The following is a 23,631-nucleotide window of genomic DNA, read 5'->3' on the forward strand; positions in this document are numbered from 1 at the left end:
GTGGTAAAGATTTATTTTTTCTTTTCTTTTCTTTTTTTAAACATAATCAGCAATAGAAGACTTTATTTGGTCTGTTTGTACCCAGACTGTTAAACTGTAAACAGCATCATGAAGCTGTCATCATTTATGATATTCAAGGTCAGACGCATTGTCCGGACGGGTGGAATATTCCAGCTCTGAGAATGTGATGTCATAATCCCATCTGCCTCAGCAACGCCCCCCCGGCCGACCAATCCTCCCGCAGCCTGACCCACTTACACGGAGAGAGGAAAAGAAACTATGACTGAATTATACATTACATGCTGTCTTCTGCAGCTATGCGCATCTTCATCACACCTGTCTTGGGTTTCCCACGACTTTGTCTTTGTAATCAAGACTTCTGGATCATGCTCATTAAATAAAATGTATATAAACACTGTTCGAAGATCTTATGCACTAAAAATGCTTCACAAATGCATTGAGAGAGAGTGTAACAAAAGCATATTAACACTGTTATCTTTTACGATGCATAACATCCTCATTGCTTAGTCTGGAACATATCTAAAAGCTATTTGTAGTGTTTGACTGGGCTAAGAGTACATCACAGCAAGCATTTGCTCAGTCTTGACACTTCATGCATGTGGGGCTGCATGTTATGCAACAGTCAAGTCCCATCTGGTAACAGATTTACTGTGTGTTCTTCAGGCAGCCCAGGGTTCCACACTTGCTGTAATGATTGGTCTCAGCTTCTGAACGTAGCAGTGCTTGGGTTCATATACTTGATACATTTTATATTATACATTTTTGTGTGTGTCCTTGTATTCTCTATATTATGGGGACCAAATGTCACCACAAGTTTAGTAATACCAGTAAATTTTGACCTTGTTGTGGCCCGGGGACATTGTTTTCCTGTAAATCGTTAAGAATTATCTTTTTTGAAAATGTAAAAATGCAGAGAGTTTTCTGTGATGAGTAGCTTTAGGGGTAGGGTTAGTGTAAAAATCATTACATCTACAGAATGTCCCCAGAAGCATGGAAACCTAACGTGTGTGTGTGTGTGTGCGTGCGTGCGTGTGTGTCCATCCATCCCGTTGGGGACTTCAACCTGAATGCACACAGACTCATGTGGACTTGTGTCACCGTGGGGACCTAAATTGAGGTCCCCATGAGGAAACAAGGTTATAAATCATACAGAATGAGTTTTTATTTTTATTTTTATTTTTTTATGTAAAAAGGTTTTCTGTGATGGGTGTTTAGGGGTAGGGTTAGTGTAAAGGTATAGAATATAAAGTTTGTACAGTATAAAAATTATAACATCTATAGAGAGTCCCCTCAAAGATAGTGAACCAGACATGTATGTGTGTGTGTGTGTGTGTGTGTGTGTGTGTGTGTGTGTGTGTGTGTGTTTGGGTCCTGGGCAGGTCTGTCGCTGCCTACAGGATTTATCTTAAAACAAATGACAGTTTATAAACTATTTACGGATGTTTCGTCAAGTGAGAGCACTTTATGTAAATTTTCTTTTATTATTTTATAATTATTATTTTACTTTTTGTTATAAAGGTCATAGTACAACTGTCTTAGAATTTTGATTCATTTTTATATTTATAAATAGTTTTGCTTTTCAAAACAATTTTATGTATATTGATTTATCTTAACACACACTCAATCTAAATATTAAAATCCATCATAAAATGAAATGAGACATGATGCATGAAACGTAAACTGTTGTTTGTCTGTCAATGTCTGTCATTTCCAATCAAGAAAAAAAAAGTGTAAAAATATTATTTATGTGAGTGTGTATATGCACAAAATGCTATAGCTATGACATTAGTTGGCAATTTTATTTGATTAATATAAAAATATATAATGTTATGAAACACAACGTTGGAAATGCTAATGTAGGTATGGCATAGACATTACAAAATCTATATTTTAGTTTCTTAAAATATTGCTTTATAAACAACAACTAGCTTTCTAAAGAAACTTAATCTTGTGAACAGCAAAGAATTAAACTGCGTTAATCTAGGATTAAAGCTAATCCTGGAGATTAAGACTCACTTTAACTCACTTTGCTGGGCTTTAAACCTTTTTCTCCAGAATAAAACATCACTTTCATTCTTGGGTTATGGAGATATTTGTTATATTTATTTAAAAATGTATAAATATGAGATGCGCCTGAAAACCAGGCCCAGATAATCAACTCTTTTTTGCATTTTATGTACCAATTTTAGAACAATAATTGTTCAACAATACTACACTCTTATTGGTAGCTGAAAGCATGATCAAATTATGCAAAAAGGGACCCCGTTATAACATCCTACAAGGTAAAAAAAAGAAATGACAGAAGGATGACATCTAGTCGAGGAGACTAGTAATAATATTCACGTTAATCAGATATTGGTTGTGTCCGAAATCACCCCATACCCTCATATCAATATCAAATTTATTTATAGAACACAGTTCCAGTAGTTAGACTGAATGTGAGATTGAATAAGTGCACTAACGTCCACAATGGTTTCGGACACCCAAATGGCTGTTCCCTCAAAAAGTGCCCTATTTAAAGTATCTATGAAAAGGTTTTTGGCTTTTGGTATGAATATGTTAGCCTTACAGTTATCTAGTGTGCTCCAAAACGATGACAAATTTCGCATTTAGAAGACCAATCCAACATTGAAAATGAAAATCAGGTTGATGTCAGAACCCAACGTCAGATTGACGCCAATCTCCAACGTTGGACGAAAATGAAAATCGAGGGAATACCCCTGCAACCAAAATCATCCCCTGACTGACCTTACTATCTACTCAAGGACCTTGACAGAAATGTAGTGGAGTAAAAGTACGATATTTGTCTTTAAAATGTAGTGAAGTTAAGTGAAAAGTAAAGTACATATACTCAAAAAGTGTACTTTGTTACTGTCCACCTCTGACAAGCAAACATGCAAATGGTTGGGGATGTGTAGTACTTTGTAAATGACAGTCATTAAACTCTGTAGAGCTTTCTGTAAGAACCGATTTATTGTGGGACATTAGACAATTTTATCACACAATAAAAGGCCAAACTTGAAGGGTTTTTTCCATGCGTTAATAATAAATATAATGATATACATCTGATATAAACAAAAATATTGCACATAGCTCAGGCACATAACAAGTGTTCGCTGTAATGTGGCAAGCGCTGCCTTTCAGGAAATGTCAGTTTACACAGCAACATGTAAAAAGCTCGAACTCCAGGAGAGAAATACAGTTTCACTTAACACAAAAGGTTGAACACATTTAAGGTTTGGCAGAAGGTTTTAGTTCTTTGGAACACAAGTGACATTTTAACTACAACAAAAACAATGGTCAACTGACAGTCAACCCCTACTGTCACTCCAAATGACTCTTATAAAAAGCAGGGAATAGCAGTCAGCAAAGAACAAGACTTGAGCAACATAACCACCCACATGATCAGATTCTGCAAAAATATTTATATATTTATACACGCAAACATAAGGGTAATAAATAACAAAAAAAAAAAGACAAATCAAGTCCCTTTATATCCCCATAAATCCATCCTTTGTGCCTCAGCTGGCAAAAATACACAGTGCAAAGTAGGAATGTCACAACTAAACGGAAAATAAGTGTATGCGTATAATCACGTGTGCAAAAACACAATTTCTACTTGAAGATAAAGTTTAAGTGCTCTTGTTGTAGATGTGGGTGAGGGCTACTAAGTGTCTGGCCCGTGAGAGACATGGCGGAGTGAGTGCAATCCCATAATGCAACAGCCTCGAATCAAAGCTACAATGTTGTACACTGGAGCCCCTCCGACCAAACCGTGCTGCGAGTAGAGCCACGCCACGGTGGGCAGCACGGGCGCAGCCACAGCAACCAGATCCACCAAGAAGTTGTTGCTCCAGTGGCTTTTCCCCACCACTGCCATGCTAGAGGTGTTCTTTGAATTCTTCAGGTCGAAATTCAGCTCCTCCATGAACTCTGGACTCATTCCAGGCTCAGAAACACACAGACCGGAATCACTAGGAGCATTTTGTGCAGTGTTGGTGCAAATGAGGCCAACATCTTTGACTTCTTTGTCTTGTGCTTCAGGTAATTTCTTTTTTATGGGTTTTTGTGGTACAAGCAAGTCCTCAAACTTTTTGGGAACCTGCGCTGAAGGTAATTCCTGGGATTGGTGGGGAGAAGGAATAAGGAGGCCAGAGAAGCCGCCACCCTGGAGCTTCAGCAGTTGGAAAAGGAGAGCTTGGAGATCAGCGGTGTAGATCATCTCATCCGTCTGGACACCTTTATCTTCTGCACTAAAGGGGTCGCTTGAGATATTCTCCTCTGTGCTCTTTTCCGAGACACTCGTCTCCAGGGTGGACAGTCCTGGTTGGGGAATGATCTTGGTGCCACCGTCCTGGCTTGAATCGACAGCAGTAGACATGAGAACCTGCTCCAGAATCTCTGCTCTGTTGGCCATCTCGTCATTGGCCAGCAGCTCACTATCAGCCATCTCCTCCACCGCTTGTTCCTCACCATGTAGATCCATCTCCAACTTGCCAGCGGTAGATATTTCTGGAGACTCACAGATGAAGTCTAACGTCGGCTCATCCTGTAAGTAGCAGCCATTCTGCGCTAACTCCATGCTGTGGAGTAAGGACTCCAGCTTCCTGTTTTGGATGTTTATGTCGATGAAGTACTGCTGGATGCCCTTGTCCTTCTCCACGAGGCTGTTCTTCATGGTTTCCACCACTTGGCGCAGCTGCTTGATCTCTCTGCGAGCTTCTTTAAGAGCAAGCTGAGCTTCCACACGGTGACATTCCTCCTCTATCCAGTCCTCCCGCATACGCCCCAGTTGGGACTTCAGCTCCTCAATCTCAGTATCCCTGTAACCCATCAATGTGATATCAGTGTTTCAAATGTGTCAGAGCTCTTGAGGGAATTGCAATTAAAAATCTCATTTGTTTCAGTTTTAGTTACATACTTGACCTCAATGCTGCCTTTTCTTGTAGTTTTACTAGAACATAATCATGTAGTGACTACTAACTAACATTAGCTGAATATCTTCTACTGTGTTTTATACAACTGTTCAGAGGTAAAAACAGTGATTAGTATAGTAATGTAGGTGTATGAACAATCATAAATGAATGAAAACCGGGCATGTTAGCAGATTTCCAATGGAAAATTTGTTCTTAAAGGCCCTCTGAAATCAAAATGTAAGTTTTTTAGCTTAAGTATGAATATGTTAGCCTTAAGGTTATGAATAAGCTGGTGTGTTCCAAAACAAAGACAAAGAGAGACGGTCTCTCACTTCCGCTAAAATGGATCACGGATTTTTATGACATCACTGGCTACTTCAGCTTCTCATCACATATTCTGTCCAATCAAATGCTCTCTAGAATCTGAAGCGTCCCGCTCCCTATGCTATAAATATACTACCTGGCCAAAGCGACCGTTGACACATCACGAAGTAATATGGGTTGGAGATGTGTGTTCGGTTGCCCAAACGCTCAAATTTTATTCCGTGAATAAAAATGAAATCATACGAGAAGGAAATGGCAAGAATTTATTCACACCTCTACTAGTGAATCCAACGTATCATCGCTTCCATGGTGCTGTCGACTTGCAGTCTGTGAGGTAAACTAAACGCTATTGGCCATTTGAAAAGGGGGAGGAGCCATTCAATATGTCCCACCTTAGCTTCCTGTTTCAGTGGAAGTTACATCAATGCATCATACAAAGCTGCGCGTTCCAAGACACTTCAGTGGGCCTTTAAGGGAGTCCCCTAACTAATCCCATCAATTTGAACAGTAACATATTAGCCCATGTATGTCAAAGCAGAGTCTTACCGGTCACAAACTGTGTTCTGTGAGTCTCTGAGCTTGGTCTTGAGGTGTCGTATGGATACCTCTTTCTGCTGTAGAGGGGTAAGGTACTGCTCTGGATTGGGAGGTTTGATGCCATGATTGTCTCCGCAGGAATGGTAGCGCACAGGAGTAGTTCTTCTGAAAGTAAAAACAGGTTTACCTTTTTAAAATGTGATGCAGCATGGTAACATGAAAGCTACAAAAAGAGCTCAAGTAATGAACTACATGGCCTGTTGTGTGTGTAATCAGTTACTGTTTCCAATGCAAAATCTAAAATGTTCAAGCTTTTCTAATATGAAAAACTTCATAGAGCATACATTACACAAGCTAGTTACGACTATTTCCCTAAACCAAGTTGATTAATTATGTCACACAGATGGTGGAGTAATAACTTCTTTTAATGAATCAGTTTGAGATCGAATTAACGCCAGATTCTTGCCATGAATTATATGGCATCTGAGGACGTATTTTGCTTTATTTTCAGATTCAATCATAGGCTCAAAGTACACACATGCACAAAACAGAGCTTTAAATCTCTTGACAAACTAAAATGTAAATAAAATCTGTATATATTCAAAATAAAAGATATAGATTGTACTGATTGTCAGCTTGCTTATTTTACTCAAGATAAGGATTTAATGAGTCCACATAATGCAAACAAGAAACTGTGCTTCACAGGTCGAGAGCTGTCGTTCCAACCACACAGCTTTGTGATGCTGTTTGCGAATGTTCGTTGGAACTATGGTTTCGGGAAACACAGACTCGTTGATCTATGCTGATAACGAAGGAACTTGCGACCATAGTTGGCAAACGATGCTTTTGGGAAACGCACCCCATGGTCAATAGAGAGAGGGGAAAAAAAACCCTAAACAATCATGCATTAGACAGCAAATTATGAAATGTATATAGAAACCATAGTTCCAACGATATATATATATATATATATATATATATATATATATATATATATATATATATATATATATATATATATATATATATATATATATATATATATATATATATATATATATATATGATAAACAATTTTAGTATTTAGTAAGCAATTTTAAGAAAGAAAGAAAGAAAGAAAGAAAGAAAGAAAGAAAGAAAGAAAGAAAGAAAGAAAGAAAGAAAGAAAGAAAGAAAGAAAGAAAGAAAGAAAGAAAGAAAGAAAGAAAGAAAGAAAGAAAGAAAGAAAGAAAGAAAGAAAGAAAGAATCAAAGTAATGACCCTTTTATCTGACTAGAGGCACAATCTCCTAGCAACCTGCTAAGTTGCTTTGAAGTCAAATTTGCATCTGTGCCAGAGATGGAACAATAGAAGAACAAACAAGCTTCTGAAAAAGCCCAGGCAGGCATTACAGAGCACACACATTCTGTGCTTAGATATAGAAAAAGAATCATAATGGAGAGTGTGGGTTATAAAAATAATTAAATAAAAATAAATGGAAGCTACATATACCAGAATGACCCAGATTCACTCCTTTCCACAATGTCAGCGAGTATACCCACTGTTTTTTTACCCTCCCTCCCATAAAAGAGAAAGTAAAAAAGTCAGAAACACCACATCATGCTATTAACAAGCAAAACGACACTCCCTGACTGTGCATACTGACTGCGCACACATGAAATATTAATGCCCCCCTCACCCTCTCTACAAAAACCTGGCACAGAAAAACACTTTACTCCCATCAGCCAGTCAACAGATTTGCAGTCTGCGTGGGCAAAATGAGAGCAGACAATTTTGTCAAAATCCCCACAAAGCCTCGCAGAGCCAAACCGTGACCAATCTAATCCTTTATTCTGTGAAGAGTTTGAGGACACGATAACACACTCTATCTGTATGGTTCCTGAGCCCTGCGTAGAACATGCTCTCAACTTCCTGTCGTGTCCTCAGCCTCCTGTCTGTCTGTTTGTTGGTTTCTGCCCCTGGTTCATACCTTCTGGTAGAGCTGGAGTTGGTACTGCTGTTGGTGACAGAAGGGGCTTTGGGGGGCATCCTGTATGGGGCATAAAGCTCTGCGTCATGAGAGGCGGTGGGGCTTCCCGCAGGCTTAAACACAGGCAGGCTCCTGATGTGAGGCCCACGACTGAGGGAGATAAGAGCAAGCAAATAGGACAGGACATTGTAATAATGGGCAAGGCATGTAGGCTATGTTTGGAATAAAAAAAAACACCATGCAACACATTCTATCAGAATGCATGGAACTTACTACTGCACATTTGCCAAAATTCGCCATATGCACACCATTAACTGAATTTAACATGCATGTAATGAGATCATGTGACAACAATGATGCCTCATTGTTTAATGCACACTGTTTTAAACATTATATATTTTTTTAAAAAAAGCAATAAAATGTCTATTTTTGTTTGAGGCAACATGCAAAATTGTAAGACGACTTGGATGAAATATCAAATCTTACAGAAACCCACCCCCCCAAATATCAGCCATCTTGTATTAGACTACAGATACAGTGCATAAAATAAAGCATAAACCATACCTGCGAGAAGATGAGATCTTCCCTGTGGAGTTGCTGGGCAGAGTTTCACGTGTCTTGTAGCTTCCAGTGCTGCTAGATGAGCTGAAATCTGTCTCACTGGCTGCAGTGCATAAAAATGGAGATCAAAAGTTTAAAGCTTCCTCAAAAAAAAAAAAAAGTAGAAGTAGAGACTTCAAACTTGGCAAATGCACAACCCAAGCACGTTTCAAATTAGCATATTTCCAGTAGCCAGATCAAAGAGGCTTGTCAGAGGATATAGGGTTACACACTTCTGCGGCAAACATTGTCTGCTTCCATTATGGAAGAACTATAGCTGGGAAAGTTAAAGATTTGATTTCTCTTGAATATCACCTTAGCTGCAACCATTAACTTTTCTAGTTAGCTTTAGCACTTCTGCTTTGACAGCCATTCAAAAGTAATGTATTCCATCTTGCAAGCAACATATTAATGGCAAAAACTTCATATTTTAGGTTTTACCAGTGCAAGGGTTCCTAAAAGCATGGAATATTCTTATATATTTCCACTGTTTCCTGCAAAAAGATCTAACATTGAGTACGTACTTCCTGGAACTTCAATTGAACTCCAACTCTCTGAACTATATATTAAACATCCTTATATCAGATCAAGACATGTTTCAGATAATGCAGTATTTTTTGGGGAAGAAAAATAAATAAATCTATTAAGCATTTCATTCTAAAAGAGGTGACTGACAGACAAGGATACTGGGGTAAGATAATTCAAGATCTTCATTGTTTCAAAAGTTTTTCCCACAAATATACACACCTGAGAAGCATCTCTTTCCTTTTGACAAAACCATGATAAAGTGTACTCTTTTAAATATTTCTACTAACTATTAACCTAACTAACCAACTAAATAACCGAACAAATGTGACTCACTCACAAACAATCACAAAATTGTGCAGTTGCTCAATACGAATCAAGCTCAAATGCTGTGAATTCTCACAAGCAGTGGGAGGAGCCATGTACTTTTAATTGCACTGATTGGCCATCTACAAGCCAACCAATCAGTGGCCTCAATGAGACAGGGTAATCAAGCTAATGGCACCTGCTGCTTCCTGGATTGTGTTGCCTCCAATTATTTATGTCTTCAAGTAAAGACATCAGAGAAACCCAGTCTCAAGAACATCTAAATGGATTAAACAGGCAGGTGTGGCCATCACATTAAATAAATTAATTACGCATCATACTTTCAAAATAAGAAACAGGGAGATAGGAAATAGAGCTGCATGTGTTTACATGTTTGTACTTGCATCCCAGTGGAAAAAGGATTTCATGCACAAACTGTCCTGTTTTAGTGACTAACCAAACATCAGCTTTCTTAACCCAATCATTCTAATTTGACATACTTTTCTGACTACAGAAAAACATGCGGTTTTATAAACATTCACTCAGAGCATGACTATTTGGCTTGCTATTATAATCATGTAAATCATATATCTATCAAAATATCATATTTTTTTATTCTGATTGATTGTTTAGTGTCCATGATCAGAAAGGCACTATATAAAATATAGCCTAATAATAATTATTACTATTATTTTAATAGTTCACTTTTAGAATATAACAAGTTTTATGTTTTATTTATATAAAATTACCTTTATGCATGATGGAGGCAGGCTGTTGCTTCTCTCTCTTGTGCTTCTGTGTCGGTTTGCTCCACTCGGCCACTATGTTCATCCGAACTCTCTTCACTTTGACCGTGCGCTCTCCCAGAGAGGGCGAACCCATTGGACTGTTGTCAGAGCCTGAGAGGGTCTTGGTTGGCGATGCACATTGACTGCTTGGGCATCCAGTGTCATCTGAGAAGACAGATCCATGTTTAAACACTGCTCCACAATGACGTAACACCCATTTAAAAGTTATGCTATAGTGCTTTTCCTTATCAGAAAGGTTAAGTGCACTAGGACTGATACACAAAAATCCATCATACAGCAAATAATGATATTTCAGTGCTCATTTTTTATCCTTATACTTGGAATAAAATTCCCAAGTATCCTATCAGGATCCTATCAACCTCATATGGCCTACCAGAGGACAGGCTGTTTGGGCTGATGGTTCTTTTCGAGTGCTGGGAGCTAATGTCAAATTCCTTGCTCTCCTCTTCTGACAATGGCATGTTGGGCACCGATGACTCCTTTGCTTTAGTACGCAAGGGGTGGAGGACAAATCGAGGGATACGGCTGCGCATGCTTCCCTTTTCCTTCACCTGCAGGAAATGGAATATTGATAACTGGTGGTGCTACGATTACATAGAGACAAGCAACCTACTACATCCGAGGTGAGTTATTTAACCTTTTTTAAAAGGGATACTCCACCGTTTTTTCATATTAAACTATGTTATTCCCTTAACTAAGACGAGTTGATGCATACCTCTCTCATCTCAGTGCGTGCACATAATCGCTCTAGCGCGCGGCGACACTTTGAAAGCACTTAGCTTAGCCCAGTATATTCAATGGTATCTAACAGCAATTAATTTAGAAGTGACCAAACACATCAACGTTTTCCCTATTTAAAAACAGTTACACGAGTAGTTATACGACCAAGTATGGTGACACAAAATAAAACGCAGCGTTTTTCTAAGCGGGTTAAAAAGGATAACTATAATGTATGGCGTAATAGCACTTTTGGGAGTACTTCGACTCGGCGCAGTAAAAAGTCACGCCTGATCCACTTCCTCTCACTTCTGTCAATAGTGGGAAGAGGATCAGGCGTGACTTTTTACTGCGCCGAGTCGAAGTACTCCCAAAAGTGCTATTACGCCATACATTATAGTTATCCTTTTTAACCCGCTTAGAAAAACGCCGCGTTTTATTTTGTGTCACCACACTTGGTCGTGTAACTGTTTTTAAATAGGGAAAACGTTGATGTGTTTGGTCACTTCTAAATTCATTGCTGTTAGATACCATTGAATATACTGGGCTAAGCTAAGTGCTATCAAAGTGTCACCGCGCGCTAGAGCGATTAAGTGCACGCACTGAGATGAGAGAGGTATGTATCAACTCGTCTTAGTTAAGGGAATAACATAGTTTAATATGAAAAAACGGTGGAGTATCCCTTTAAAGCTGAATTATGCGTGCGTGCTTGAAGTTATTTCAGTATGCAATGTGAGTCTTGCATGCATGCCGCTTGTCTCGCTGTAAGGAAAATGGGTTTGGGAAGGAAAAGGAAAGTAAGGAAAATGATTTAAAGTTAAGATAGTAAAGCACCTCATACATCTGCAAAGGTCCCATTCTTCTTAAATAGGGAATACTTCAAGTAAAACTGTAAAAAAAAAAAAAAAAAGGCAACGGGTTACTTTAGCATGAGGTGATGGTATGACAAGCAAACTAGAAAAAGAAAGATAACAGTGTACAAAATGAGGTCATACCACGAGATGCCAGGCTGTTTTAACCCAATTCATGAACGGCTCTATAAATAGAATGAAGCTTATATGTCTGAAATTGAGGTATGATAAAGTGTGATTCTAAATTGTCCATAAAAGAGAAAGGACCCCATCAGCCACCCACTAAATCTAAATTAATTTCACGAGTACTTGGAAATTTAAACTGCAGGAACTCTTATTCAAAATTAAACTAATCCAGTGCTCCTATTCAACATGATTCATTTGCCGGTCAGTGAATTTAGCGAGTGTTATGTAAAAGGCTTTGCACTTTGAGAAGGAAGTAATATGGTCAATTTAATCCTTGTCTGTTTTGAGAGATGATAAAACCCCACCCTTCTGATTAACTTATTTAATTGCTTTGGGTGTTCCAGATCTGCTCATGACTAAGAGACCAAAGCTGCTTCTGAATCATTTAATCTAGTGTATCACGCTTGATTGACTATGACGTCATTGGTCCATTTCCTGTTGTTAGAAGTGTATGTGTGACTTGTTTTTCAGTATCTTTTTGATGTTGGTTATGTAAGGGTTAGAGTTGCTTTCAATGCGGATGACGTAACCCCTTAAGTTTCACGCATAGCTGCGTTCTCGCCTCTTTCCATTTTGCATCCGGATGCCATGTTTCATTACAAAATAAGTCAAAACACAACCTTTATGTAGGTTTCCCATTCCTTTCGGATATGGAAAACATGTTTCTTGATTTTGAATATCTTATGTCACTGCGTTGTTTTAAATTATTAAGTATTAAGCCACTTTTTAAAAATTGTTTATGGTTCATTTAAAGAAAAAAAAAGGTTTTGTGAACTGTTCTGAAAATGAGTTTGTAAGATAAAAAAAAAGAAAAGAAATTAATACTTTTTTAAAAAAATGATACAAAATATTTCTATTTCAAAAAATGCTATTCTTTTGAACTTTCTGTTTATCAAAGAATCCTGAAATACATGTATCAGTTTCTTAAAAATACTAAGCAGCACAACTGTTTGATTATTAATACAAAATTAAATTAAAATAGAAAATACTTATTTTAAATTGTAATATAACTTTACAATATTACTGTTTTTTGATCAAACAAATGTATGCAGCCTTGGTGAGCATAATAGACTTCTTTCAAAAACATTAATAAATCTTGCCAGCCCCAAAACTTTTGAACGTTAGTGTCGATATTTTTTGCCTTATTCAATTAGCCATCAGAATCTTTTGACTGTCAATTTGCCACTCATGGGAGCTAGACTGTTCTCTCTTGTTGCCCATGTCAGAGCCTTAGCAACACAACCAAGCAACACAGACCAGGCAAGTGGCAACACAGAGAAACATAGCCATTAAAGAAGCCAGATAGTGGTCAGTGACACTAGGCAGCCATTCACTTAACTGATGTCTTGTGTCAGGACAAAGCTTAGTGTTTTTACTCCTTGTCAGCCTAATAGAAAAGCTGAGACTAGTTTCAGCCTGACACAGTTAGAAGTTACTGATGCAGTCTCTCTTCAATCCATCTTATATGGAAATGGCATGACTGGCTTGAGGTGATAAACAGGAGTGAAGTCACAGAGTTAGGTTATATATATTCATTGAATCACAACAGCTTATGTAATGTACTGCACTGATTTAATTAAGAATGATTTCATGCATAAAACATGACAGTAAAAATCAACATCATCTTATTCTTTAGCCTTTTTATATTTCAAATATACTGTAAATTTGAACTACTTTTTAGTTCCGATATGCAGAAATATAAGTAAACAGACTGTCCTCTGGCTACATATAGTCAACACAACACATTAAGATCTAGAGACACATCAGTTGCCTCAGCACCGGTGACTCCTCATTCTGTCATTAGTCCACTAAAGCAACGATGACTCAATGTTATTGGAGACGGAGAGTAATGTGCACAAATGCTTTGCTACTGGCTTTGAGTGCTTTCTCTGCTTACTTGTTTTTAGTGTTGCCATTTGAGCTTGACAATAAAAGAGGATGCCTAAATACAGGTTGGCAATGTACATTAGTCAGTGAGTACAAATTTCAGCAATTCCTTTTCTCTAGTTGCTTCTCTCTTAGTCTACACTGTGCAGCATTCCATACATTTTTAAATGACTATGATTTTTTTGTGCAGTAGATATGAAATCTCTATTTCCAGTAAGAATTCAGTGCACTCTTGATACTTTTTGGGGATATTTCTACCAGCTTTTAAGAAATATACAATGCAAAAGTATATATATATATATATATATATATATATATATATATATATATATATATATATATATATATATATATATATATATATAATTTTGCTTAGTCATTTTAATGTCAATTAAAATTTATTCCCTTATTCTCAAAGAGGATTCTCATTAGGTTTTTTATTTAATTTAATTTTTTTACTTAAATCAGATTAAAATATCAGATTAAAATACATATAGGCTAGGCTTATCATTTATAATAATTTAAAAAGTACTTTATATATATAACTTGCCTGGTTTAATAAATAAAGGTTAACTTTTTAACAAACTTTATAGTGTTTTATAGCGTTCTGTGACACAACGTATTTTTTCTTTCCGCTTTCCCACAAATGACAGATGTTTTATAATATTTTGGCTTGCAAAAATGAATCTCAATTGTAACAAAGTTGATTAAGTTACCTGATTGATCAACGTTGACGCTTCTGCCCCACCTAAACAGCAAATATGCAACAAAAAACACGATTTAAAATAAACTGCTTTTCTAATAGATGACAAAATTTGATTTTATTCCTATTGTTTCTTCAAAATAAACATTAATCTTACAAAATGCGTTAAACAATAGCAGTGTTATTCAGATTTAGAGCAAACATTTGAATTGAAGCTTCCGTAGCCTACCAATGTCTTTTTCGAATTAAAAATAGTCAAATCAAATGATAATATAGGCTATAACATTCTTTTCGTTAATATATGTTCATAAAAACCCCCGCTATGGAAAACAAAAATGTGACGCAGTAAGTAAATACACTTGCCTCGTGAAGTGCTGGATGGATTCCTGATTCCTGTGAGTGAGAGTGAAGCATGCGCAGCCCCGTATCCCTTCAGAACAACACAATGCGCGCTCTCGGTCCTCAGCTCTTGTTTTGATCTGATGTGAAGGACTCTCAGCCTCTGTCTGCGAGAGAAGCCAGATTATTCCGCACAGCACATCTCAGTGCATCAGTGTATGTGCTCAAGCAGAAGAGGCTGAGGAGATTGACATCGCCAGTACGACGTAAATTTTCCAAGTGTGTTATGTAACGAGCAGCAAGAATTAACTCTTACGTGCCCGAGTGAGATTTAACAAGTAGGGTTTATTGACGTGCACGGTTCACAGGCTAGTAGCCTATACTGATGACAGTAGTCATTCGGCTTAATGTTTTATCAAAAGTGACTAGAAGTCCCCTTGTTTTAGGGTAGTGATGGATGGTTAATGGATTGGGGTTGAGTCTGACCCGCAACCTTTTATTTAGCAGTCTAGTTCTTTCACCACACCCCATGGTGTTTTTATTCATTATCATCATAGACAGTTTTATAACAGCTTTCTTCTCACCAAGAAGTGACTCAATATAATTCCTTTTTATTCCTAAAATAAATACAAATAAATACGCACAAGCAAATAGGCTCATGCAAAAATATGCTAAAGGAAAATGTATATGACAAAGAAAATTTTACTTTAATATTTTTGCTTGTGGATATTTTAAATAACAGAAAATATAAAATAACATGGTGATGGAAATCCCTTTTTAATCTTTGGAAAATAAAACAAAAATGCTCTAAAGAAAATAATTTTGTATTTCAATCCAAAGATCTACAATACATTTTTTTTTTAAAATAAATATAGCAGTCTCATTCGGTATCAACATTATCAACATCAGAATGAAAACAAAACTTTTAATAGGACTTGTTGGTTATGCAATAGCCTACAAAAGTAGCATGATACTTTATTCATGTATGCTTCAAATTAACATGTGAAGAGTTTGAATCAAGTACATTCTCCATTATTCCTACAAATCCAGCCTAAAATGGTTTAGGATCGTAGGCTGTCCAACTGACCTGACCTAAAACTCATCTTAAGTTGACCGGGCTGGGAGACCATTTAAGATGAGAAAACCAGCTTATAAGATGTTTATTTTCGGTATAGGGTTCTCTTACTTGAGTAGCACTGCTGACAGAAAAGACTGAGTGCAGTTGAGTGGAGACGTCGGCTCTCCATGGTGCTGAAGTCAACTCACCAAACGAGCGTGAATTCAGGGCGATTCGAAGTCATTCTCCAGATAAGAATAATTCTCAGGCCGATTGAGTAATATGTCTGAAGCTTGATCAAACGTATGTTACCACAAAATACATTAGTTTAGTCGGTCATTTAGTTTAAAAACGTTGTACATTTCTCAAAGGTAGGATAGGCAATTTTGAACAGGCTAGCAAAAGCAAGCTAGCTTTGAAACTATGAGATCCCACCCTCAAAGCCATGCAGGCCTCCTTCAAAACATGCACGTGCGCACACTGCACACATCAGCTTCTGCAAAGCATTACAAGACGAGAGATTGCGTTAAATTACCATATGTCTCAAAGCACATAACATTACAATAATGAATGTAAACGTACAGTGTTCTAGTTGTACCACCTAACTTCTGTAGATTAATTTAAGTGTTATAGTGTTGACATAGCATAAATCGGGTTGCCATCTCGTAATTACGTTAAGACATAAACGCAGCATAAGCTCGTTGTTTTAGTTCAGGAAGACTGTAAAAAAAACAGCTGCTTTTTCTTTGTGGCGTTCGGTGACTGTCTGTCTACAACTCTGGATAGCCTTACTGGACACGCTGTGTGATGTCTGCACGAGCAGGGTGCGAGGAGGTATGGAAATACATGTTGACAGGGACATCGTATCATTGAAAATTTTTGGTCCGGTGACTTCTTCAGAAGATACACCCTACATTTAGATCACTTCTATTATTGATTGCTATCAGGATATGAGAGTTTCAACCAGCATATATAACAAAAAGTGTTTGTAAAACAAATTGCTATATCCTACCTTTAACGCAACAAATTAAGTTACAAGCAAACACGTGTGACTAATTGAGTATAGGCTACTGTATCTGATGTTTGTCATATGATGGTCGCGCAATAATAATAATATGGTGTTTCACTGCCCTCTGCTGGTAGATAATCGAACGACAAGTGACGTTTCACTGTTTAAATTATTAAAGTGGACTAAAGTGTTGTGATGGGGTGAGTACTGATGCATTTGTAAAAATACATTTGTCATAAAGTATCTTTGTACAAATATGTACAAGGTTTCATATTATTTACTAATTGTGTTGTGGGAAAATAATGAAACTACTAGGCTATGTAATGTGAACTGAACGTGTTTTATATGAAAACGAATACCATTTATTTTGTCTAAAACAATGTTAGGCTACCTGTTACATTCTTGCTGTTTCATGATTTTCTTGAGGTTCGTTTTCATATTTTTTTTTAATTTTTTGCCTGTTTAAAGATAGATCCTATTCTGTCTCAACAATGGTGCATGCAAATATGGAGAAAATGACTTAGATGAACTTTCCCTGAGAAATCTTCAACGAAGTATATGTTGTGTTATCTCTGAAAATGTTATGAAGTTTAAATCGATCTATTGCACATAGACTAAGTGAACATGAATATTGCTGGCTTCGGAGGCTTTTCTCAGATTTCTTTTTTTTTCTTCCAAAATGCAACATTATTGCAATGGATAACCGCAGGGAGGCAGTGCAGCGCAAGGTAACGGGACATTTGAAACCGGAGAATTAACAGAGTGCCTTGCAGCCGGTTATTCTGAGGATAGAAGTTACAATAAATTCTTTCAGCTTTAGGACATTAACATATGCATGAGACAAGACTGTCTAGAAATATAACCATAGATTTTAATAGAGTTGTATTACGTTGAAGATTGAATCTTCCAAAAGATTGAAGTTATTTACCAGACCAGACCCATATTCTCAACTGACCTGCAAATAAGTTTTCTATTTCGGCTTTTCATATTAATTGTATTGATCTATTAAGCAACTTCTTCTTTGTATAGGACTGGTGCAGTTCTTCGCGAGACGATGCGCTTTCGCACCATGATCACTTGTAGCCAGTGCAATAGATCTGTGAATATTTTTGTCAACCTGTTAACCTCTGTCAACATGTTAGTCTACTTGGAAGACCTGGCATCCTGTTGCGTTGCCTGGTGCAGAGACGGAGATTAGCCTATGACTTAGGTTATTTTCCTTACAGGACAACTCCTGAGACCGAGCAATAGTTGTCCATCGTTTTTGTTAATTTCTGAGACCAAACTTTTTTTTTTTAAGCTCTACTCTGTCCTTAAGAGCACATATATACAATTTCTAAATGTACAATTAATTAATCATATAAAATTAATATTTGTTTTAAAGAATAATTAAGATAGTAGGCTACATTAATTATAATATTTATTATTTATAATATGTTATTGTTATGCATCGCTATTATGTAGCCTAATAGGCCTAATAATAATCATCATCATAGTAGCCCAATACTTTCACAACTGCTACTACTGTACTACTAGCCTACTGCTATTACTACAAATATTTTTTTACATTAAAAACAAAAAACAAAAAGCAACCGACAACAACTCAGAAGGTTTTCAGAGAGTCTGGAGAAGTTCTCCAATAAATACTGGAGCTTCTGTGTAGTGGGCGTGACTCGTGAGTGAGTGAGTGTGTGTCTGCAGCCTCGCACTCTTGAGCGTACAGCGCACTTCACTTGAGACACGCAACACGGATCTCGCGCTTTCCGCGTTCGTGAGACAAACACAAACCAAAAAAAAAAAAAAAAAAAAAAAAAAAAAAAAACATCACTGGGAGACACGGCTCGGCTTCACTTTTTGGGGGACAGTAACACCATGGATGCCTTGAGAGCAGTCGCCTTTTACACGCTCTTCATTTTCCTGTGGAGTTTACCGTGTTGCCAGTCAGCTGCGCTTCTATCGCAGAAAAGGAGCAAGGGTGCCAGGAGCGCGTATGATGGACAAAGGTCACACAAATTTCTTAAAGAGATTTTCGCATCCTCCCCGGGCGTGAGTCGTCGGGATGACTTGGAGGACCCGGTTGTGCCCCACGATTACATGATCTCTATATACAGGACTTACTCCGCTGCTGAAAAACTGGGGCTCAATGCAAGTTTTTTCCGCTCTTCAAAGTCTGCAAATACCATAACGAGTTTTGTAGACAGGGGAAAAGGTTTGTTTTGTTTTATTCTCTTGCCCATGCATTATCTGAACCATACACTCTAGCATTTTCAGTCTTTATTAACTATTCTTCTTACTTGAAATCTTTATACTTCTATATAATCATTTTAAAATGATGTAAGATACGCTTTAAACACGCAGACTTGTAAAGCAATAACTTTAGTAAAAAAAAAAAAACTCGTTTGCGCTAAAAAAATGATCTAGATTATTGTTAGAAGGGAAAATAAAGATATCTTCCGTTGAAATTGGTGGAATAATTTTCAAGGTTTGTTCATGTGCTAATGGTTTGGTAATCACTCGTCCTGCTTGGGCCGCAATTTAATGGTCAGCACGACCTCATATTTTGGCTAGTATAAAGTTATATTGGCTTTACATTGACCCTAAGGTAACATGCCAATAAAACACTAATTGGTCCGTTTTCTAAATGAAGGCAATAAATCATTCCCTTAACATCCTCGCGTGCAAGCAGTCTCACAAACGGTTCTCACAAACCTCACGAGGAAAAATGACTTGCATGCGCACATAATATATTATTAAATTAGCTTTTTTTGTACTGAAAGGAAATATTTTGATTTTTACAAATCTTTTGCTTTAAAAGTTAAAACAACTTTTAATCAAGTTTAGAGTTCCCAAGTGGATTCTTTTATTTAATAATGCTGTGCGTATTAGTTGCAGTTAAATTGTATTTACTTGCAACAAAGTAACATTGAGGGAAAAAACATGCAATAAAAAGAGGAAGGCGGCGCAAACATTGCACTTTTCTTTTGCAGATAAACGCGCTCGCAGAAAGAAGAGAAGCGCACACTGATTTGATGAAAAAAGCTTCACTTTCCTCACTGATTTTGATTTGATGTGTCATTGGCTATGACCCTTCACTGGACCCTCTGAGGGTTGCTTTGCATCAAACCGCTGATTGGAGTATTTGAACTGGGTGATCTAATTGAGTGTCCATGTCATAACATATCAAACACTGTCTATTCTCCCGTAATGAACTAGTTCAGCTAGTGGCACATCACCAAAAGAGGAGAGCAAAAACTGGAGAGGACCTTACGTCTGTTCAAGTTTGATGAATTGTTACTTTATGGACATGTTGCTGGCTTTATAGCATTCGAATTGTGGATGGCTTAGTGCATTACGCGGGGGTACAACAGATCAAAACTTTTTTATAAGCATCTTAAAGTGCTGTAGCAATCGGTGTGTAACATTTACCGTCAGTGCTTAATGCAAAATCAAACTGTTCTGGCACTACAGTGTCTTAGCTATATGCGCCATGCGCGTCATTCGCTGCTGAATGTCATCAAGAATCATTTCCACTCAAGCGCCGTTCAATTATGATAAGGCGGTAATCTTTTTGTGTAACAGGAAGGAATTTCCTCCAAAACAGATAAGACATTTCCCCAAATTTTAGATCGTTATGGTTGCAAGATCAGACAAGAACAAACGGAATGTATGAAAATTACTTTTGGCACTTGTAAGTAACTCATTAAAACGCAGATGGTGCCCCGGTAGCCACACCAAGAGAACTCTCTCTCTCTCTCTCTCTCTCTCTCTCTCTCGTCCAACAGATTCGAATTATTGGACAAGAATGTTCATTGATTAAAAGCGTGCGATTGTGTGGCTGGGATGATTTATGAATTTATGTTCGTGGCTAAACTTGCCTCACTTATCTGTTTAGGCCGTCGCGTAAACTCGTCCAACTCTTGCTGCATGCAATTGCATTTTATACGGGCAGTAATCACTTTTGAAGCGGTATGTTTGTTTTTGGCAGAAGGGATGAAATATAAGAGGGGTGCATTTCAGTGGGGTGGGAGGGAATTTGGAACTGTTAATTATTTGGTGACCTTGTATTCGATTTGTTTGTGGTCTTATAAAAACGCAATTGTGGACCATACGTGCATTTTATTTGAATCATTTTACAAGGTAACGCATGGCCAAAAGTCGCAATTATTATTATTTCATTTCGATTTATTTGTTCTAAATGGCAATTAAAAAAGGCTCGAGCTTTGAATTGATTTTAATGCAGTGCATTTTTGTATTTCTGAACATTAAAAAGCAATCTGCTCTCGAACAGCCAAATTAAAATTAATGGTGTTATTGAAAATTACGCACGTATTTATCTGGCATTTTTGTCCAGGCTAAATTATATATGTGCTCGAGGCATATTTGGAGCGATAATAGTCTAACAAATAGTTCAACTAAATTTCTTACATACACAAGCCCACGTGAATTCTGATAAATGCTTCTCGTTTGGTCCGTCAGAGAGATAAAAGGCGGTGATAAAGTGCGACTAGGCCTCTGGATTCCTGAAGGGGAAAGAATGCATTAATTGTGCATTGTTCAACACGTACAGTATGTCGCTTTGTGTCTGGCGCACTCTTTCCCCCCACTCTCTCTCTTTCTTTCTCTCTCCCTCACTATAGCTACCAGATCTCTCTTATTATCACCTGTACATATTTATGACAAATTATTTTGCAAACAGTTTACCCATTAGACAGGAATAATAACCACATAAGGAAAATATATATAGCATATACCCACATGCTATGATTTATAAAAATGGGATAAAGTTTCAAAATATAACGAAAACCCCGTTTTAGATTCACATGATATATATTTTTTAATTTTTTAATTCTTCATGGTGCTTTATAGCCCCAGAGACCAATGCTGATCTGAAAAACCTGTAATTACAGCCAATAACTTATTTTGAATCCCAAACGGCCAAATGTAGACAAAAGTGTTTCTTCAAGCTTGCTACACCTGAAGAACGGAGGGAAAGCAAAAAAGCAACAACAACAAAAAATAAATATCTCTGAAAATATTAGTCTACAAATTTGTGGGCTATATTGTTTCATCACGTTCATTTTTTTCTCCTTGATTTTTTCCTTCATACAATTTAGTGTGAGTTTGCCCCACTTTCTAACTAAAATAAAGCTGAAAATAAGGCGTATTAGAATGTGAGTCAGCAAAGAAATAATTTAACCACCCATCTTCCTTTTATTTTTACAAGATGCATTGTAATATAAATCAAATATTTTAAAATGTTGTATATGCTTGTTACGGTTACCAAAGATTTTAGAAAAACAAATATTAAAATATTTATCTTAAACGACGAAACTGTGAGTTAAGGTATTGCATGTTCATCTCTCTCTCTCTCTCTCTCTCTCTCTCTCTCTCTCTCTCTCTCTCTCTCTCTCTCTCTCTCTCTCTCTCTCTCTCTCTCTCTCTCTCTCTCTCTCTCTCTCTCTCTCTCTCTCTCTCTCTCTCTCTCTCTCTCCCTCTCTCTCTCTCTCTCTCTTTTAAATTAGCTATCTGCTCTCTTATGCTTCATTTTGTATATATTTTTTCCTCTGTTCAACTTTGTTCAACAAAGACTAAAGAAAGCCGAATTAAGGTTTTAGGTTTTACCTGGCCCCTTTATTAGAATGTGAGTCACTCTAAGTGAATCTGACTGCAATTATTTCTCTTTATCTTGCAGACGATCTCACGCTCTCTCCTTTGCGAAGACAAACTTATCTGTTTGATGTCTCAACTCTCTCAGACAAAGAGGAGCTGGTCGGTGCTGAATTAAGGATATTTCGCAAAGCGCCCGGGGATGTCCAAGCGTCCCCATCAGGCGTCTACAACATTCATTTACTCTCATGTCGATCAGAGAGGCCACTGGCTTCCAGATCCCTTGATCTTCAGGATTCCCGAAAAACAGAATGGGAGGTTCTGGATGTTTGGGGGATTTTTAAAAACAGGCATCAAGGGAATCAGCTTTGTCTCCAGCTCAAGGTTACGCATGGCAAAACTGACGCTGAAATCGACCTGAAGCAACTGGGTTTGCACCGGCACGGCCGAACGCAGCAAGAAAAAGCCATTTTGGTGGTCTACACGCGGTCTAGGAAGAGAGAAAATTTGTTTAATGAGATGAAAGAGAAGATCAAGTCTCGCGGAGACCATGAGGAGGAGGAGGAGAGCGCGCTGCAGTTTAAAGCGCGGCGCAGACGGAGAACTGCGCTCAATAATCGCCATGGGAAAAGGCATGGCAAAAAGTCCAAATCGAGATGCAGCAAAAAGGCACTGCATGTTAATTTCAAAGAGCTGGGATGGGACGACTGGATCATCGCTCCCCTGGATTACGAAGCCTACCACTGCGAGGGGGTGTGCGACTTCCCATTGAGGTCGCACCTGGAGCCGACCAACCACGCCATCATTCAGACGCTCATGAACTCCATGGACCCGAACAGCACGCCACCGAGCTGTTGCGTCCCCACAAAACTCAGTCCCATCAGTATACTATACATAGACTCCGGCAACAACGTCGTGTACAAACAGTACGAGGACATGGTGGTCGAACAGTGCGGCTGTAGGTAGCGAATCACACACGAGGGTTTGGCACCAAGGCATAAAAAAAAACTAAAAAAAAAACTAAAAAACTTGAACGATGCGTAAAGACGCCGCCCAAACTGCGAATTCTCACCTATGCAAAAGGGATTTTCATCAGAGACATTTTGACATTTTAAATGATCTACACCGGCCACTGCTCATGGTTGTGCCAAGAGTGCGTGCGTAGTTTTTCTAGACTTGGAACAAAATCTTGTCATTTTCCTTACACACGCCGGGTTTCTTTTTGTAATTACGTGCCCAAAACCCAACATATTTCTATAACGATTCGT

The 23,631-nt window shown here is 37.7% G+C and overlaps 2 protein-coding genes across 5 annotated transcripts; one reads left to right on the forward strand and one right to left on the reverse strand.

The window, feature by feature from the left end:
• Positions 1–2,971: 2,971 nt before the first annotated feature.
• Positions 2,972–14,927, reverse strand: sybu (syntabulin (syntaxin-interacting)). 4 transcript variants are annotated; one of them, XM_081389106.1, is made up of 9 exons: positions 14,715–14,927; positions 14,365–14,396; positions 11,559–11,613; positions 10,381–10,558; positions 9,948–10,151; positions 8,332–8,431; positions 7,768–7,917; positions 5,808–5,963; positions 2,972–4,844 (listed from the first exon to the last, which is right to left on the reverse strand). In XM_081389106.1, exons 3-9 carry the CDS (start codon positions 11,580–11,582, stop codon positions 3,689–3,691), a joined length of 1,968 nt encoding a protein of 655 aa, XP_081245232.1. In that variant the 5' UTR covers positions 11,583–11,613; positions 14,365–14,396; positions 14,715–14,927; the 3' UTR covers positions 2,972–3,688. The 4 variants fall into 4 exon arrangements, with proteins under 4 accessions (XP_081245232.1, XP_081245233.1, XP_081245234.1 ...); XM_081389107.1 differs by lacking the exons at positions 14,365–14,396; positions 14,715–14,927 and adding an exon at positions 11,720–12,002 and having other exon boundaries at positions 2,973–4,844; XM_081389108.1 differs by lacking the exons at positions 14,365–14,396; positions 14,715–14,927 and having other exon boundaries at positions 2,973–4,844; positions 5,808–5,960; positions 11,559–11,570.
• A 3,701-nt stretch (positions 14,928–18,628) lies between these two features.
• gdf6a (growth differentiation factor 6a) lies at positions 18,629–23,360 on the forward strand (the record flags this gene model as incomplete). The annotated part of the gene is made up of 2 exons (XM_081389117.1): positions 18,629–18,965; positions 22,449–23,360. The coding sequence occupies 2 exons, from the start codon at positions 18,629–18,631 to the stop codon at positions 23,327–23,329; spliced, it is 1,218 nt and encodes a 405-aa protein (XP_081245243.1). The 3' UTR covers positions 23,330–23,360.
• Between the last annotated feature and the right edge of the window lie 271 nt (positions 23,361–23,631).

Source organism: Scardinius erythrophthalmus (assembly GCF_964197995.2).
Source record: "Scardinius erythrophthalmus genome assembly, chromosome: 16".
In the NCBI taxonomy this organism is placed as follows: Eukaryota; Metazoa; Chordata; class Actinopteri; order Cypriniformes; family Leuciscidae; genus Scardinius; species Scardinius erythrophthalmus.

Coding starts and splice junctions, on each gene's coding strand:
- sybu (XM_081389106.1), bottom strand. CDS start 11,582: ATGGGACCTTTGCAGATGTATGAG. Junction 8,432..9,947: donor TGCCTCCATCATGCATAAAG/GTAATTTTATAT, acceptor TATGCACTGCAG/CCAGTGAGACAGATTTCAGC. Junction 5,964..7,767: donor AACTCCAGCTCTACCAGAAG/GTATGAACCAGG, acceptor TTTTACTTTCAG/AAGAACTACTCCTGTGCGCT.